Below are 17,500 nucleotides of genomic sequence, written 5' to 3'. Positions count from 1 at the left end.
CTTTACAGTAGACACTAGCCTGGATGCCAGTCTGGTTCTCTTTACAGTAGACACTAGCCTGGGTGCCAGTCTGGTTCTCTTTACAGTTGATACTAGCCTGGGTACCAGTCTGGTTCTCTTTATAGTTGATACTAGCCTGGGTGCCAGTCTGGTTCTCTTTACAGTAGATACTAGCCTGGGTGCCAGTCTGGTTCTCTTTACAGTAGACACTAGCCTGGGTGCCAGTCTGGTTCTCTTTACAGTAGACACTAGCCTGGGTACCAGTCTGGTTCTCTTTACAGTAGATACTAGCCTGGGTACCAGTCTGGTTCTCTTTACAGTAGACACTAGCCTGGGTGCCAGTCTGGTTCTCTTTACAGTAGACACTAGCCTGGGTACCAGTCTGGTTCTCTTTACAGTAGATACTAGCCTGGGTGCCAGTCTGGTTCTCTTTACAGTAGACACTATCAATCCCAATTATATGTTTCATGGTACATAACAAATAACAACAAATTCCTTATTTAGGCTGGTTCACTAGTATAAATAGGGAATTCTATGTGTCATTTTGAATACAGACCAAGTTGTAAATTTACTGCCGCTACTAGTTCTACAGCTTAACCAGCTCTTCCATTATCTTACAGAACACAGGACTTTTCAAACCGGAATTGTAATAAAAACGTTAAAGAAGAAGATGCCAAGACAACCATCACCGTATTATGTCATTATCCTCAGAAACTCCAAATCAATAAATTGATAAATGATCTAATTTATTTTTATCAATCATCTTTCTGTCACTTTCTCACCTGCAGTGGTCCGTCGGTCTCCTTTAAGGCCCTGTCCAACCGGAACTTGACCTGACGTAGCCTCTCCGTGTCCCGGAGAAGCTGCTCGAGCTCGAACCCCAGCTCGCTCCGCCAGAACGAGATTTCCGTTATCCGTTCACCGATCCACCGGGAGCTGTCAGACTGCGTTCGCCGCGTAAGCTGCTCTTTACTCTGGATCAATCGGGAGGTCTCGCGCCAGAAGCTTTCCGCATGCCGTCTGCTGCTCTCCAAGCGCCGGAAGTTTACGTTGTTGGCGCGCAGCCAATCTTCCCGGGTGATCTGACACATGGCTACCGGGTTCGGTTTGAGAGGCGGCATCCTAATGAGCTGTTCCCCTCCCCAATGGTTCTCGAACGGTTCCGTGGATTTCCGCTGAACAGAGACCAGCCTGGGTTTGGACTTCCCGCTTCCCGTTAGGTCGAAGCTGACTTGCTGTGGCTGAAGCTGCGTGGCACTGAAGCCCTTGTAGCTGTCTCTCATGGTGGTCAGGCTCGGTAAGAATCCAGAGGAACAAGGTCGCAAGGATCCGTAGACTTCCATCGGTGCAGGAGATCCTGAGCGAACACGGGTGCGACCTGCTGTCCGGCCGCTCGTGGTGACAGACAGCCTTGAGCCCCCGAACACTATTGTTTTATAACCTGATGACTCCTGGTTTATGACGGGGACATTGTGACATCATGATAGAACTGCTGGAGGCCCGTAGAAAACCAATTACAGAACTTAGGAATGATTTTCAAATTCTAGCTACTTTATTGGCGTGAAAAACATTGTGTCAATATTGCCAAAGCAACAACAAATATACATTGTAATACAATTATAAACAATAAACAAATAACAAAATAAAATGGTAGTAAATAATAAAACAACAATTAAATACTAAAAAATAAAATGGTAACAGTCAATAGTAGAATGTTATAAATATAATAATCTAAACATGTAAAATGAAACTATAACTAACTTATAACTAACTAACGGTCATCTTCTCCTTTATATCAGTACTACAACCACCATCATCATCACTACTACCACCATCACTAAACTGTTACCATTACCACCCATACCACTACTACTACAACCACCATCATCATTACCACCACCATCACTAAACTATTACCATTACCACCCATACCACTACTACTACAACCACCATCATCATTACCACCACCATCACTAAACTATTACCATTACCACCCATACCACTACTACTACAACCACCATCATCACTACTACCACCACCACCATCATCATTACCACCACCATCACTAAACTATTACCATTACCACCCATACCACTACTACTACAACCACCATCATCATTACCACCACCACCACTAAACTATTACCATTACCACCCATACCACTACTACTACAACCACCATCATCACTACTACCACCACCACCATCATCATTACCACCACCATCACTAAACTATTACCATTACCACCCATACCACTACTACTACAACTACCATCATCACTACTACCACCATCACTAAACTATTACCATTACCACCCATACCACTACTACTACAACCACCATCATCATTACCACCACCATCACTAAACTATTACCATTACCACCCATACCACTACTACTACAACTACCATCATCACTACTACCACCATCACTAAACTATTACCATTACCACCCATACCACTACTACTACAACCACCATCATCACTACTACCACCACCACCATCATCATTACCACCACCATCACTAAACTATTACCATTACCACCCATACCACTACTACTACAACCACCATCATCACTACTACCACCACCACCATCATCATTACCACCACCATCACTAAACTATTACCATTACCACCCATACCACTACTACTACAACCACCATCATCATTACCACCACCATCACTAAACTATTACCATTAGCACCCATACCACTACTACTACAACCACCATCATCATTACCACCACCATCACTAAACTATTACCATTACCATTACCACCCATACCACTACTACTACAACCACCATCATCATTACCACCACCATCACTAAACTATTACCATTACCACCCATACCACTACTACTACAACTACCATCATCACTACTACCACCATCACTAACTATTACCATTACCATTACCACCCATACCACTACTACTACAACCACCATCATCATTACCACCACCATCACTAAACTATTACCATTACCACCCATACCACTACTACTACAACTACCATCATCACTACTACCACCACCACCATCATCATTACCACCACCATCACTAAACTGTTATCATTACCATTACCACCCATACCACTACTACTACAACTACCATCATCACTACTACCACCACCACCATCATCATTACCACCACCATCACTAAACTGTTATCATTACCATTACCACCCATACCACTACTACTACAACTACCATCATCACTACTACCACCACCACCATCATCATTACCACCACCATCACTAAACTATTACCATTACCACCCATACCACTACTACTACAACCACCATCATCACTACTACCACCACCACCTTCATCATTACCACCACCATCACTAAACTGTTATCATTACCATTACCAACCATACCACTACTACTACAACTACCATCATCACTACCACCACCATCACTAAACTGTTATCATTACCATTACCAACCATACCACTACTACTACAACTACCATCATCACTACTACCACCACCACCATCATCATTACCACCACCATCACTAAACTGTTATCATTACCATTACCAACCATACCACTACTACTACAACTACCATCATCACTACCACCACCATCACTAAACTGTTATCATTACCATTACCAACCATACCACTACTACTACAACCACCATCATCATTACCACCACCATCACTAAACTATTACCATTACCACCCATACCACTACTACTACAACCACCATCATCATTACCACCACCATCACTAAACTATTACCATTACCACCCATACCACTACTACTACAACCACCATCATCATTACCACCACCATCACTAAACTATTACCATTACCACCCATACCACTACTACTACAACTACCATCATCACTACTACCACCACCACCATCATCATTACCACCACCATCACTAAACTGTTATCATTACCATTACCACCCATACCACTACTACTACAACTACCATCATCACTACTACCACCACCACCATCATCATTACCACCACCATCACTAAACTATTACCATTACCACCCATACCACTACTACTACAACTACCATCATCACTACTACCACCACCACCATCATCATTACCACCACCATCACTAAACTGTTATCATTACCATTACCAACCATACCACTACTACTACAACTACCATCATCACTACTACCACCACCACCATCACTAAACTGTTATCATTACCATTACCACCCATACCACTACTACTACAACTACCATCATCACTACCACCACCACCATCACTAAACTATTACCATTACCACCCATACCACTACTACTACAACTACCATCATCATTACCACCACCACCACCACCATTACTAAACTGTTATCATTACCATTACCACCCATGCCACTACTACAACTACCACCTTCATCATTTCCACCATCACCACTAAACTGTTATCATTACCATTACCACCCATACCACTACTACTACAACCACCTTCATCATTAACACCATCACCACTAAACTGTTATCATTACCATTACCACCCATACCACTACTACTGCCACCACAACCACCATCACTAAACTGTTATCATTACCATTACCACCCATACCACTACTACTACAACCACCTTCATCATTACCACCACCATCACTAAACTGTTATCATTACCATTACCACCCATACCACTACTACTACAACTACCATCATCACTACCACCACCACCATCACTAAACTATTACCATTACCACCCATACCACTACTACTACAACTACCATCATCATTACCACCACCACCATCATCATTACTACTACCACCACCACCATCATCATTACTACTACCACCACCACCTTCATCATTACCACCACCATCACTAAACTGTTATCATTACCATTACCACCCATACCACTACTACTACCACCACCATCACGATTACCACTACCACCATCATCATTACTACTACCACCACCACCACCATCATCATCATTACCACCACCACCACCACCATCATTACCACCCATACCACTACTACTACAACCACCTTCATCATTACCACCACCACCATCACTAAACTGTTATTATTACCATTACCACCCATACCACTACTACCACCACCACCATCACTAAACTGTTATCATTACCATCCATACCACTACTACTACAACCACCTTCATCATTACCACCACCACTATCACTAAACTGCTTTCATTACCATTACCACCCATACCACTACTACTACCACCACCATCATCATTACCACCACCACCACTAAACTGTTATCATTACTATTACCACCCATACCACTACTACCACCACCACCTTCATCATTACCACCACCATCCCTAAACTGTTATCGTTACCATTACCACCCATACCACTACTACTACCACCACCATCACGATTACCACTACCACCATCATCATTACTACTACCACCATCATCATTACCACCCATACCACTACTACTACAACCACCTTCATCATTACCACCACCACTATCACTAAACTGCTATCATTACCATTACCACCCATACCACTACTACTACCACCACCATCATCATTACCACCACCACCTTCATCATTACCACCACCACTAAACTGTTATCATTACCATTACCACCCATACCACTACTACCACCACCACCATCATTACTACTACCACCATCCCCATCATCATTACTACTACCACCACCACCATCATCATTACTACTACTACCACCACCATCATCATTACTACTACCACCACCACCTTCATCATTACTACTACCACCACCACCACCATCATCATTACTACTACTACCACCACCACCATCATTACTACTACCACCACCACCATCATCATCATCATCACTACCACCACCATCATCATTACTACTACCACCACCACCTTCATCATTACCACCACCACCTTCATCATTACCACCACCACCATCATCATTACTACTACCACCACCACCATCATTACTACTACCACCACCACCACCATCATTACTACTACCACCACCACCACCATCATCATCACTACCACCACCATCATCATCATCATTACTACTACTACCACCACCATCATCATTACTACTACAACCATCATCATTACTACTACTGCCACCACCTTCATCATTACCACCACCACCACCATCATCATTACTACTACTACCACCACCTTCATCATTACCACCACCACCATTAAACTGTTATCATTACCATTACCACCCATACCACTACTACCACCACCACCTTCATCATTACCACCACCACCTTCATCATTACCACCATCATTAAACTGCTATCATTACCATTACCACCCATACTACTACTACCACCACCTTCATCATTACCACCACCACCACTAAACTGTTATCATTACCATTACCACCCACACCACTACTACTACAACCACCTTCATCATTACCACCACCACCACCACCACTAAACTGTTATCATTACCATTACCACCCATACCACTACTACCACCACCACCTTCATCATTACCACCACCACCACCATCATCATTACTACTACCACCACCACCTTCATCATTACCACCACCACCTTCATCATTACCACCACCACCATCATCATTACTACTACCACCACCACCATCATTACTACTACCACCACCACCACCATCATTACTACTACCACCACCACCACCATCATCATCACTACCACCACCATCATCATCATCATTACTACTACTACCACCACCATCATCATTACTACTACCACCACCACCATCATCATTACTACTACTGCTACCACCTTCATCATTACCATCACCACCACCATCATCATTACTACTACCACCACCACCTTCATCATTACCACCACCACCATTAAACTGTTATCATTACCATTACCACCCATACCACTACTACCACCACCACCTTCATCATTACCACCACCACCTTCATCATTACCACCATCATTAAACTGCTATCATTACCATTTCCACCCATACCACTACTACTACCACCACCTTCATCATTACCACCACCACCACTAAACTGTTATCATTACCATTACCACCCATACCACTACTACTACAACCACCTTCATCATTACCACCACCACCACCACCACTAAACTGTTATCATTACCATTACCACCCATACCACTACTACTACCACCACCATCATTACCACCACCACCACTAAACTGTTATCATTACCACTACCACCCAAACCACTACTACCACCACCAACTTCATCTTTACCACCACCGCCTTCATCATTACCACCATCATTAAACTGCTATCATTACCATTACCACCCATACCACTACTACTACCACCACCTTCATCATTACCACCACCACCACTAAACTGTTATCATTACCATTACCACCCATACCACTACTACCACCACCACCTTCATCATTACCACCACCACCCACCACCATCATCATTACTACTACCACCACCACTTTCATCATTACCACCACCATCACTAAACTGTTATCATTACCATCCATACCACTACTACTACAACCACCTTCATCATTACCACCACCACCATCATTACCACCACCACTTTCATCATTACTACTACCACCATCACTAAACTGCTATCATTACCATTACCACCCATACCACTACTACTACAACCACCTTCATCATTACCACCACCATCACTAAACTGCTATCATTACCATTACCACCCATACCACTACTACTACCACCACCTTCATCATTACCACCACCACCATCACTAAATGGCTATCATTACCATTACCACCCATACCACTACTACTACAACTACCATCATCACTACCACCACCACCACCACCATTACTAAACTGTTATCATTACCATTACCTCCCATACCACTACTACTACTACCACCACTAAACTGTTATCATTACCACCCATACCACTACTACCACCACCACCACTAAACTGTTATCATTACCACCCATACCACTACTACCACCACCACCACTAAACTTCTATCATTACCACCCATACCACTACGACTACCACCACCACTAAACTGCTATCATTACCACCCATACCACTACTACTACTACTACCACCACCACTAAACTGCTATCATTACCACCCATACCACTACTACTACCACCACCACTAAACTGCTATCATTACCACCCATACCACTACTACTACCACCACCACTAAACTGCTATCCTTACCACCCATACCACTACTACCACCACCACTAAACTGCTATCATTACCACCCATACCACTATTACTACCACCACCACTAAACTGCTATCATTACCACCCATACCACTACTACTACCACCACCACTAAATTGCTATCATTACCACCACTAAACTGTTATCATTACCACCCATACCACTACTACCACCACCACCACTAAACTGTTATCATTACCACCCATACCACTACTACCACCACCACCACTAAACTTCTGTCATTACCACCCATACCACTATGACTACCACCACCACTAAACTGCTATCATTACCACCTATACCACTACTACTACTACTACCACCACCACTAAACTGCTATCATTACCACCCATACCACTACTACTACCACCACCACTAAACTGCTATCATTACCACCCATACCACTACTACTACCACCACCACTAAACTGCTATCCTTACCACCCATACCACTACTACTACCACCACCACTAAACTGCTATCATTACCACCCATACCACTATTACTACCACCACCACTAAACTGCTATCATTACCACCCATACCACTACTACTACCACCACCACTAAACTGCTATCATTACCACCCATACCACTACTACTACCACCATCATTAAACTGCTATCATTACCACCCATACCACTACTACTACCACCACCACTAAACTGCTATCATTACCACCCATACCACTACTACTACTACTACCACCACCACTAAACTGCTATCATTACCACCCATACCACTACTACTACCACCACCACTAAACTGTTATCATTACCACCCATACCACTACTACCACCACCACTAAACTGCTATCATTACCACCCATACCACTACTACTACCACCACCACTAAACTGCTATCATTACCACCCATACCACTACTACCACCACCACCACTAAACTGCTATCATTACCACCCATACCACTACTACTACCACCACCACTAAACTGCTATCATTACCACCACTACTATTTGGAATGATAAACAACAATAATAATGTCTGTAGCATCCAAACAGTTTGAATGTCCAAACACTAATATTAACCTGTGGAAAGGTGAGACTTTAACCAACACAAACACGTCGGTTGTTTTCCCCTTGGACGCCCACAGGCCTCACAAGACTCGTCTGAATGTCCCACAGGCCTCACAAGACTCGTCTGAATGTCCCCCGGTACCAGTTGTTGTTCCTATCGTCTGAATGTCCCCCGGTACCAGTTGTTGTTCCTCTCGTCTGAATGTCCCCCGGTACCAGTTGTTGTTCCTCTCGTCTGAATGTCCCCCGGTACCAGTTGTTGTTCCTCTCGTCTGAATGTCCCCCGGTACCAGTTGTTGTTCTCTCGTCTGAATGTCCCCGGTACCAGTTGTTGTTCCTCTCGTCTGAATGTCCCCCGGTACAGTTGTTGTTCCTCTCGTCTGAATGTCCCCCGGTACCAGTTGTTGTTCCTCTCGTCTGAATGTCCCCCGGTACCAGTTGTTGTCCTCTCGTCTGAATGTCCCCCGGTACCAGTTGTTGTTCCTCTCGTCTGAATGTCCCCCGGTACCAGTTGTTGTTCCTCTCGTCTGAATGTCCCCCGGGTACCAGTTGTTGTTCCTCTCGTCTGAATGTCCCCCGGTACCAGTTGTTGTTCCTCTCGTCTGAATGTCCCCCGGTACCAGTTGTTGTTCCTCTCGTCTGAATGTCCCCGGTACCAGTTGTTGTTCCTCTCGTCTGAATGTCCCCGGTACCAGTTGTTGTTCCTCTCGTCTGAATGTCCCCCGGTACCAGTTGTTGTTCCTCTCGTCTGAATGTCCCCCGGTACCAGTTGTTGTTCCTCTCGTCTGAATGTCCCCCGGTACCAGTGTTGTTCCTGCTCGTCTGAATGTCCCACCGGGTACCAGTTGTTGTTCCCTCTCGTCTGAATGTCCCCCGGTACCAGTTGTTGTTTCCTCTCGTCTGAATGTCCCCGGTACCAGTTGTTGTTCCTCTCGTCTGAATGTCCCCCGGTACCAGTTGTTGTTCTCTCGTCTGAATGTCCCCCGGTACCAGTTGTTGTTCCTCTCGTCTGAATGTCCCCCGGTACCAGTTGTTGTTCCTCTCGTCTGAATGTCCCCCGGTACCAGTTGTTGTTCCTCTCGTCTGAATGTCCCCCCGGTACCAGTTGTTGTTCCTCTCGTCTGAATGTCCCCCGGTACCAGTTGTTGTTCCTCTCGTCTGAATGTCCCCCGGTACCAGTTGTTGTTCCTCTCGTCTGAATGTCCCCGGTACCAGTTGTTGTTCCTCTCGTCTGAATGTCCCCCGGGTACCAGTTGTTGTTCTCTCGTCTGAATGTCCCCCGGTACCAGTTGTTGTTCCTCTCGTCTGAATGTCCCCCGGTACCCGTTGTTGTTCCTCTCGTCTGAATGTCCCCCCGGTACCAGTTGTTGTTCCTCTCGTCTGAATGTCCCCCGGTACCAGTTGTTGTTCCTCTCGTCTGAATGTCCCCCGGTACCAGTTGTTGTTCCTCTCGTCTGAATGTCCCCCGGTACCAGTTGTTGTTCCTCTCGTCTGAATGTCCCCGGTACCAGTTGTTGTTCCTCTCGTCTGAATGTCCCCCGGTACCAGTTGTTGTTCCTCTCGTCTGAATGTCCCCCGGTACCAGTTGTTGTTCCTCTCGTCTGAATGTCCCCCGGTACCAGTTGTTGTTCCTCTCGTCTGAATGTCCCCCGGTACCAGTTGTTGTTCCTCTCGTCTGAATGTCCCCCGGTACCAGTTGTTGTTCCTCTCGTCTGAATGTCCCCCGGTACCAGTTGTTGTTCCTCTCGTCTGAATGTCCCCCGGTACCAGTTGTTGTTCCTCTCGTCTGAATGTCCCCCGGTACCAGTTGTTGTTCCTCTCGTCTGAATGTCCCCCGGTACCAGTTGTTGTTCCTCTCGTCTGAATGTCCCCCGGTACCAGTTGTTGTTCCTCTCGTCTGAATGTCCCCCGGTACCAGTTGTTGTTCCTCGTTGATGTCCCCGGTCCAGTGTGTTCCTCGTCTGAATGTCCCCCGGTACCAGTTGTTGTTCCTCTCGTCTGAATGTCCCCCGGTAACCAGTTGTTGTTCCTCTCGTCTGAATGTCCCCGGTACCAGTTGTTGTTCCTCTCGTCTGAATGTCCCCCGGTACCAGTTGTTGTTCCTCTCGTCTGAATGTCCCCCGGTACCCGTTGTTGTTCCTCTCGTCTGAATGTCCCCCGGTACCAGTTGTTGTTCCTCTCGTCTGAATGTCCCCCGGTACCAGTTGTTGTTCCTCTCGTCTGAATGTCCCCCCGGTACCAGTTGTTGTTCCTCTCGTCTGAATGTCCCCCGGTACCAGTTTGTTGTTCCTCTCGTCTGAATGTCCCCCGGTACCAGTTGTTGTTCCTCTCGTCTGAATGTCCCCCGGTACCAGTGTTGTTCCTCTCCGTCTGAATGTCCCCCCCCGGTACCAGTGTTGTTCCTCTCGCTGAATGTCCCCCCGGTACCAGTTGTTGTTCCTCTCGTCTGAATGTCCCCCGGTACCAGTTTGTTGTTTCCTCTCGGTCTGAATTGTCCCCCGGCTACCCGTTGTTGTTGCTCTCGTCTGATGTCCCCCGGTACCAAGTTGTTGTTCCTCTCGTTCTGAATGTCCCCCCGGTACCGGTTGTTGTTCCTCTCGTCTGGAATGTCCCCCGGTACCAGTTGTTGTTCCTCTCGTCTGAATGTCCCCCGGTACCAGTTGTTGTTCCTCTCGTCTGGAATGTCCCCCGGTACCAGGTTGTTGTTCCTCTCGTCTGAATGGGTCCCCCGGTACCCAGTTGTTGTTCCTATCGTCTGATTCCGGTACCCGTTGTTGTATCCTTGTCTGAATGTCCCCCGGTACCAGTTGTTGTTCCTCTCGTCTGAATGTCCCCCGGTACCAGTTGTGTTTCCTCTCGTCTGAATGTCCCCCGGTACCAGTTGTTGTTCCTCTCGTCTGAATGTCCCCCCCGGTACCAGTTGTTGTTCCTCTCGTCTGAATGTCCCCCTGGCTACCAGTTGTTGTTCCTCTCGTCTGAATGTCCCCCGGTACCAGTTGTTGTTCCTCTCGTCTGAATGTCCCCGGTACCAGTTGTTGTCCTCTCGTCTGAATGTCCCCCGGTACCAGTTGTTTTCCTCTCGTCTGAATGTCCCCCGGTACCAGTTGTTGTTCCTCCTTCGTCTGAATGTCCCCCGGTACCAGTTGTTGTTCCTATCGTCTGAATGTCCCCCGGTACCCGTTGTTGTTCCTCTCGTCTGAATGTCCCCCGGTACCAGTTGTTGTTCCTCTCGTCTGGAATGTCCCCCCGGTACCAGTTGTTGTTCCTCTCGTCTGAATGTCCCCCGGTACCAGTTGTTTGTTCCTCTCGTCTGAATGTCCCCCGGTACCCGTTGTTGTTCCTCTCGTCTGAATGTCCCCCGGTACCCGTTGTTGTTCCTCTCGTCTGAATGTCCCCCGGTACCAGTTGTTGTTCCTCTCGTCTGAATGTCCCCCGGTACCAGTTGTTGTTCCTCTCGTCTGAATGTCCCCCGGTACCAGTTGTTGTTCCTCTCGTCTGAATGTCCCCCCGGTACCAGTTGTTGTTCCTCTCGTCTGAATGTCCCCCCGGTACCAGTTGTTGTTCCTCTCGTCTGAATGTCCCCCGGTACCAGTTGTTGTTCCTCTCGTCTGAATGTCCCCCGGTACCCGTTGATACAAATGAATGGAAGTGTATATGGAGCCTGTTTAGTGACGGAAAAGCAAGGGGTTAAAAACATGTTAAAAAAATAATCAAAAAAACCTATAAAAATAAATCCTGATCTTTCTTACATCTCTCAGAAATAGGACATACACTTCAGAACAAACTTCCTTTTGGGGGAGTAGCCGGTTCACTGGTATCTCATCTAGGGGTCTGAAGGTTCCCTGTTATCTCATCTAGGGGTCTGAAGGTTCACTGGTATCTCATCTAGGGGTCTGAAGGTTCACTGGTATCTCATCTAGGGGTCTGAAGGTCCACTGGTATCTCATCTAGGGGTCTGAAGGTTCCCTGTTATCTCATCTAGGGGTCTGAAGTAGTCTGTCCACTGATAGCAGTTTAGTTATCTCATCTAGGGGTCTGAAGTAGCCGGTTCACTGGTATCTCATCTAGGGGTCTGAAGGTTCCCTGTTATCTCATCTAGGGGTCTGAAGTAGTCTGTCCACTGATAGCAGTTTAGTTATCTCATCTAGGGGTCTGAAGTAGCCGGTTCACTGGTATCTCATCTAGGGGTCTGAAGGTTCACTGGTATCTCATCTAGGGGTCTGAAGGTTCCCTGTTATCTCATCTAGGGGTCTGAAGTAGCCGGTTCACTGGTATCTCATCTAGGGGTCTGAAGGTTCCCTGTTATCTCATCTAGGGTTCTGAAGTAGTCTGTCCACTGATAGCAGTTTAGTTATCTCATCTAGGTGTCTGAAGGTCCACTGTTATCTCATCTAGGGGTCTGAAGGTCCACTGTTATCTCATCTAGGGGTCTGAAGGTCCACTGTTATCTCATCTAGGGTTCTGAAGTAGTCTGTCCACTGATAGCAGTTTAGTTATCTCATCTAGGGGTCTGAAGTAGCCGGTTCACTGGTATCTCATCTAGGGGTCTGAAGGTCCACTGATATCTCATCTAGGGGTCTGAAGGTTCCCTGTTATCTCATCTAGGGTTCTGAAGTAGTCTGTCCACTGTTATCTCATCTAGGTGTCTGAAGTAGCCTGTCCCCTGTTATCTCATCTAGGGGTCTGAAGGTCCACTGATATCTCATCTAGGGGTCTGAAGGTCCACTGTTATCTCATCTAGGGGTCTGAAGTAGTCTGTCCACTGTTATCTCATCTAGGGGTCTGAAGGTCCACTGTTATCTCATCTAGGGGTCTGAAGGTCCACTGATATCTCATCTAGGGGTCTGAAGGTCCACTGTTATCTCATCTAGGGGTCTGAAGTAGCCGGTTCCCTGTTATCTCATCTAGGGGTCTGAAGGTCCACTGTTATCTCATCTAGGGGTCTGAAGGTCCACTGATATCTCATCAAGGGGTCTGAAGGTCCACTGTTATCTCATCTAGGGGTCTGAAGTAGCCGGTTCCCTGTTATCTCATCTAGGGGTCTGAAGGTCCACTGTTATCTCATCTAGGGGTCTGAAGGTCCACTGTTATCTCATCTAGGGGTCTGAAGGTCCACTGTTATCTCATCTAGGGGTCTGAAGTAGCCGGTTCCCTGTTATCTCATCTAGGGGTCTGAAGGTCCACTGTGATCTCATCTAGGGGTCTGAAGTTCCACGGTTATCTCATCTAGGGGTCTGAAGGTCCACTGTTATCTCATCTAGGGGTCTGAAGGTCCACTGTTATCTTATCTAGGGGTCTGAAGTAGCCGGTTCCCTGTTATCTCATCTAGGGGTCTGAAGGTCCACTGTTATCTCATCTAGGGGTCTGAAGTTCCACTGTTATCTCATCTAGGGGTCTGAAGGTCCACTGTTATCTCATCTAGGGGTCTGAAGTAGCCGGTTCCCTGTTATCTCATCTAGGGGTCTGAAGGTCCACTGTTATCTCATCTAGGGGTCTGAAATTCCACTGTTATCTCATCTAGGGGTCTGAAGGTCCACTGTTATCTCATCTAGGGGTCTGAAGGTCCACTGATATCTCATCTAGGGGTCTGAAGGTCCACTGTTATCTCATCTAGGGGTCTGAAGGTCCACTGATATCTCATCTAGGGGTCTGAAGGTTCACTGTTATCTCATCTAGGGGTCTGAAGGTTCACTGTTATCTCATCTAGGGGTCTGAAGTAGCCTGTTCACTGTTATCTCATCTAGGGGTCTGAAGGTCCACTGATATCCACGGGCGCCGGAAACGTGGATGTCGATTAAGGCAGTAAAATGCGGGAGACACATTTCAGTTGAAGGCATTCGGTTGTATCCTTTCCCTTAATGCAGTTATCCGACACCAAAACCATTCAAACAAGCTTGGTTCTATGTAGAAGTGGACAGTGTAACAGCACCATCTAGTGGTGGGAGACGGTGACAGTGAAGACATTGATAATATCATACCATATCACACCATATTGATACATTATCATACCATATCACACCATATTGATATATATCATACCATATCACACCATATATATACATTATCATACCATATCACACCATATATATATATATATATATTATCATACCATATCACACCATATTGATACAATATCATACCATATCACACCATATTGATACATGATCATACCATATTGATATATATTATCATACCATATCACACCATATTGATACATTATCATACCATATCACACCATATTGATAATATCATACCATATCACACCATATTGATATATATTATCATACCATATCACACCATATTGATACATTATCATACCATATCACACCATATTGATACAGGTCATCCTGTCCTTTAACCAGACCAGATGCTTTGTGTTCTATTAACGATCTAGTCTTATATTACCTAGGTTACTGACGTTTAAACTGAAGTCTTTCAGCAGACACTCTTATCCAGAACGTCTTATATCACCTATTAGGTTACTGACGTTTAAACTGAAGTCTTTCAGCAGACACTTTTATCCAGAACGTCTTATAGTACCTCTTTGTACTTTAGTCTGTTCATCTTTCCCTCGAACCTGAGTCGTCTCCCAGTCCCTGCCGCTGAAAAACATCCCCACAGCATGATGCTGCCACCACCATGCTTCACCGTAGGGATGGTGCCAGGTTTCCTCCAGACATATCACTTAGCATTCAGGCCAAAGAGTTCAATCTTGGTTTCATCAGACCACAGAATCTTGTTTCTCATGGTCTGAGAGTCTTTAAGTGCCTTTTGGCAAACTCCAAGCGGGCTGTCGTGTGCCTTTTATTGAAGAGGGCTTCTGTCTGGCCACTCTACCATAAAGGCCTGATTGATGGAGTGCTACAGAGATGGTTGTCCTTCTGGAAGGTTCTCCCATCTCCACAGGGGAACTCTGGAGCTCTGTCAGAGTGACCATTGGGTTCTTCGTCACCTTCCCGACCAAGGCCCTTCTCCCCCGATTGCTCAGTTTGGCCGGGCAGCCAGCTCTTGTTTTCACTTTGTAATTATGGGGTATTGTGATGTCATTACGGGGTATTGTGATGTCATTACGGGGTATTGTGATGTCATTACGGGGTATTGTGATGTCATTACGGGGTATTGTGATGTCATTACGGGGTATTGTGTGTAGATTGATGAAGAGGAAAAATAACGTAACAAACATGTGTAAAAAGTCAAGGGGCCTGAATACTATTTCTGAATGCAAATGTATATATTCAGATCGGTGCAGTGAAATGTGTTGTTTTACAGAGTCAGATCGGTGCAGTGAAATGTGTTGTTTTACAGAGTCAGATCGGTGCAGTGAAATGTGTTGTTTTACAGAGTCAGATAGGTGCAGTGAAATGTGTTGTTTTGCAGAGTCAGATAGGTGCAGTGAAATGTGTTGTTTTACAGAGTCAGATCGGTGCAGTGAAATGTGTTGTTTTACAGAGTCAGATCGGTGCAGTGAAATGTGTTGTTTTACAGAGTCAGATAGGTGCAGTGAAATGTGTTGTTTTACAGAGTCAGATAGGTGCAGTGAAATGTGTTATTTTACAGAGTCAGATAGGTGCAGTGAAATGTGTTGTTTTACAGAGTCAGATCGGTGCAGTGAAATGTGTTGTTTTACAGAGTCAGATAGGTGCAGTGAAATGTGTTGTTTTACAGAGTCAGATAGGTGCAGTGAAATGTGTTGTTTTACAGAGTCAGATAGGTGCAGTGAAATGTGTTATTTTACAGAGTCAGATAGGTGCAGTGAAATGTGTTGTTTTACAGAGTCAGATAGGTGCAGTGAAATGTGTTGTTTTACAGAGTCAGATAGGTGCAGTGAAATGTGTTGTTTTACAGAGTCAGATAGGTGCAGTGAAATGTGTTGTTTTACAGAGTCAGATAGGTGCAGTGAAATGTGTTGTTTTACAGAGTCAGCCGTAGTATGACGGCGCCCCTGGAGCAAACGAGGGTCACGTTCTGACCTTAGTTCTTTTATTATGTCTTTGTTTTAGTATGGTCAGGAAGTGAGTTGGGTGGGTTGTCATTTATTATGTCTTTGTTTTAGTATGGTCAGGAAGTGAGTTGGGTGGGTTGTCATTTATTATGTCTTTGTTTTAGTATGGTCAGGAAGTGAGTTGGGTGGGTTGTCATTTATTATGTCTTTGTTTTAGTATGGTCAGGGAGTGAGTTGGGTGGGTTGTCATTTATTATGTCTTTGTTTTAGTATGGTCAGGGAGTGAGTTGGGTGGGTTGTCTATGAGAACCATATTTAGGCAGCCTGGTTGTCCCTGATTGAGAACCATATTTAGGCAGCCTGGTTGTCCCTGATTGAGAACCATATTTAGGCAGCCTGGTTGTCCCTGATTGAGAACCA

General features: G+C 45.5%; 1 protein-coding gene across 1 annotated transcript in view; it reads right to left on the bottom strand.

The window, feature by feature from the left end:
* LOC116358851 (tektin-3) overlaps positions 1-1,392 on the bottom strand; it is a 9,904-nt gene extending 8,512 nt beyond the window's left edge. The window contains exon 1 of the mRNA XM_031811093.1: positions 783-1,392. Coding sequence (XP_031666953.1) covers positions 783-1,343 — 561 coding nt within the window. The 5' untranslated portion in view covers positions 1,344-1,392. The remainder of the gene's footprint in view (positions 1-782) is intronic.
* Positions 1,393-17,500: the final 16,108 nt, after the last annotated feature.

The sequence above is a fragment of the Oncorhynchus kisutch genome, unplaced genomic scaffold (genome assembly GCF_002021735.2).
Source record: "Oncorhynchus kisutch isolate 150728-3 unplaced genomic scaffold, Okis_V2 Okis01b-Okis20b_hom, whole genome shotgun sequence".
NCBI classification, from domain to species: domain Eukaryota; kingdom Metazoa; phylum Chordata; class Actinopteri; order Salmoniformes; family Salmonidae; genus Oncorhynchus; species Oncorhynchus kisutch.
Note: the sequence above shows the minus strand (reverse complement) of the source record. Positions and strands in the feature narration are given on the sequence as shown.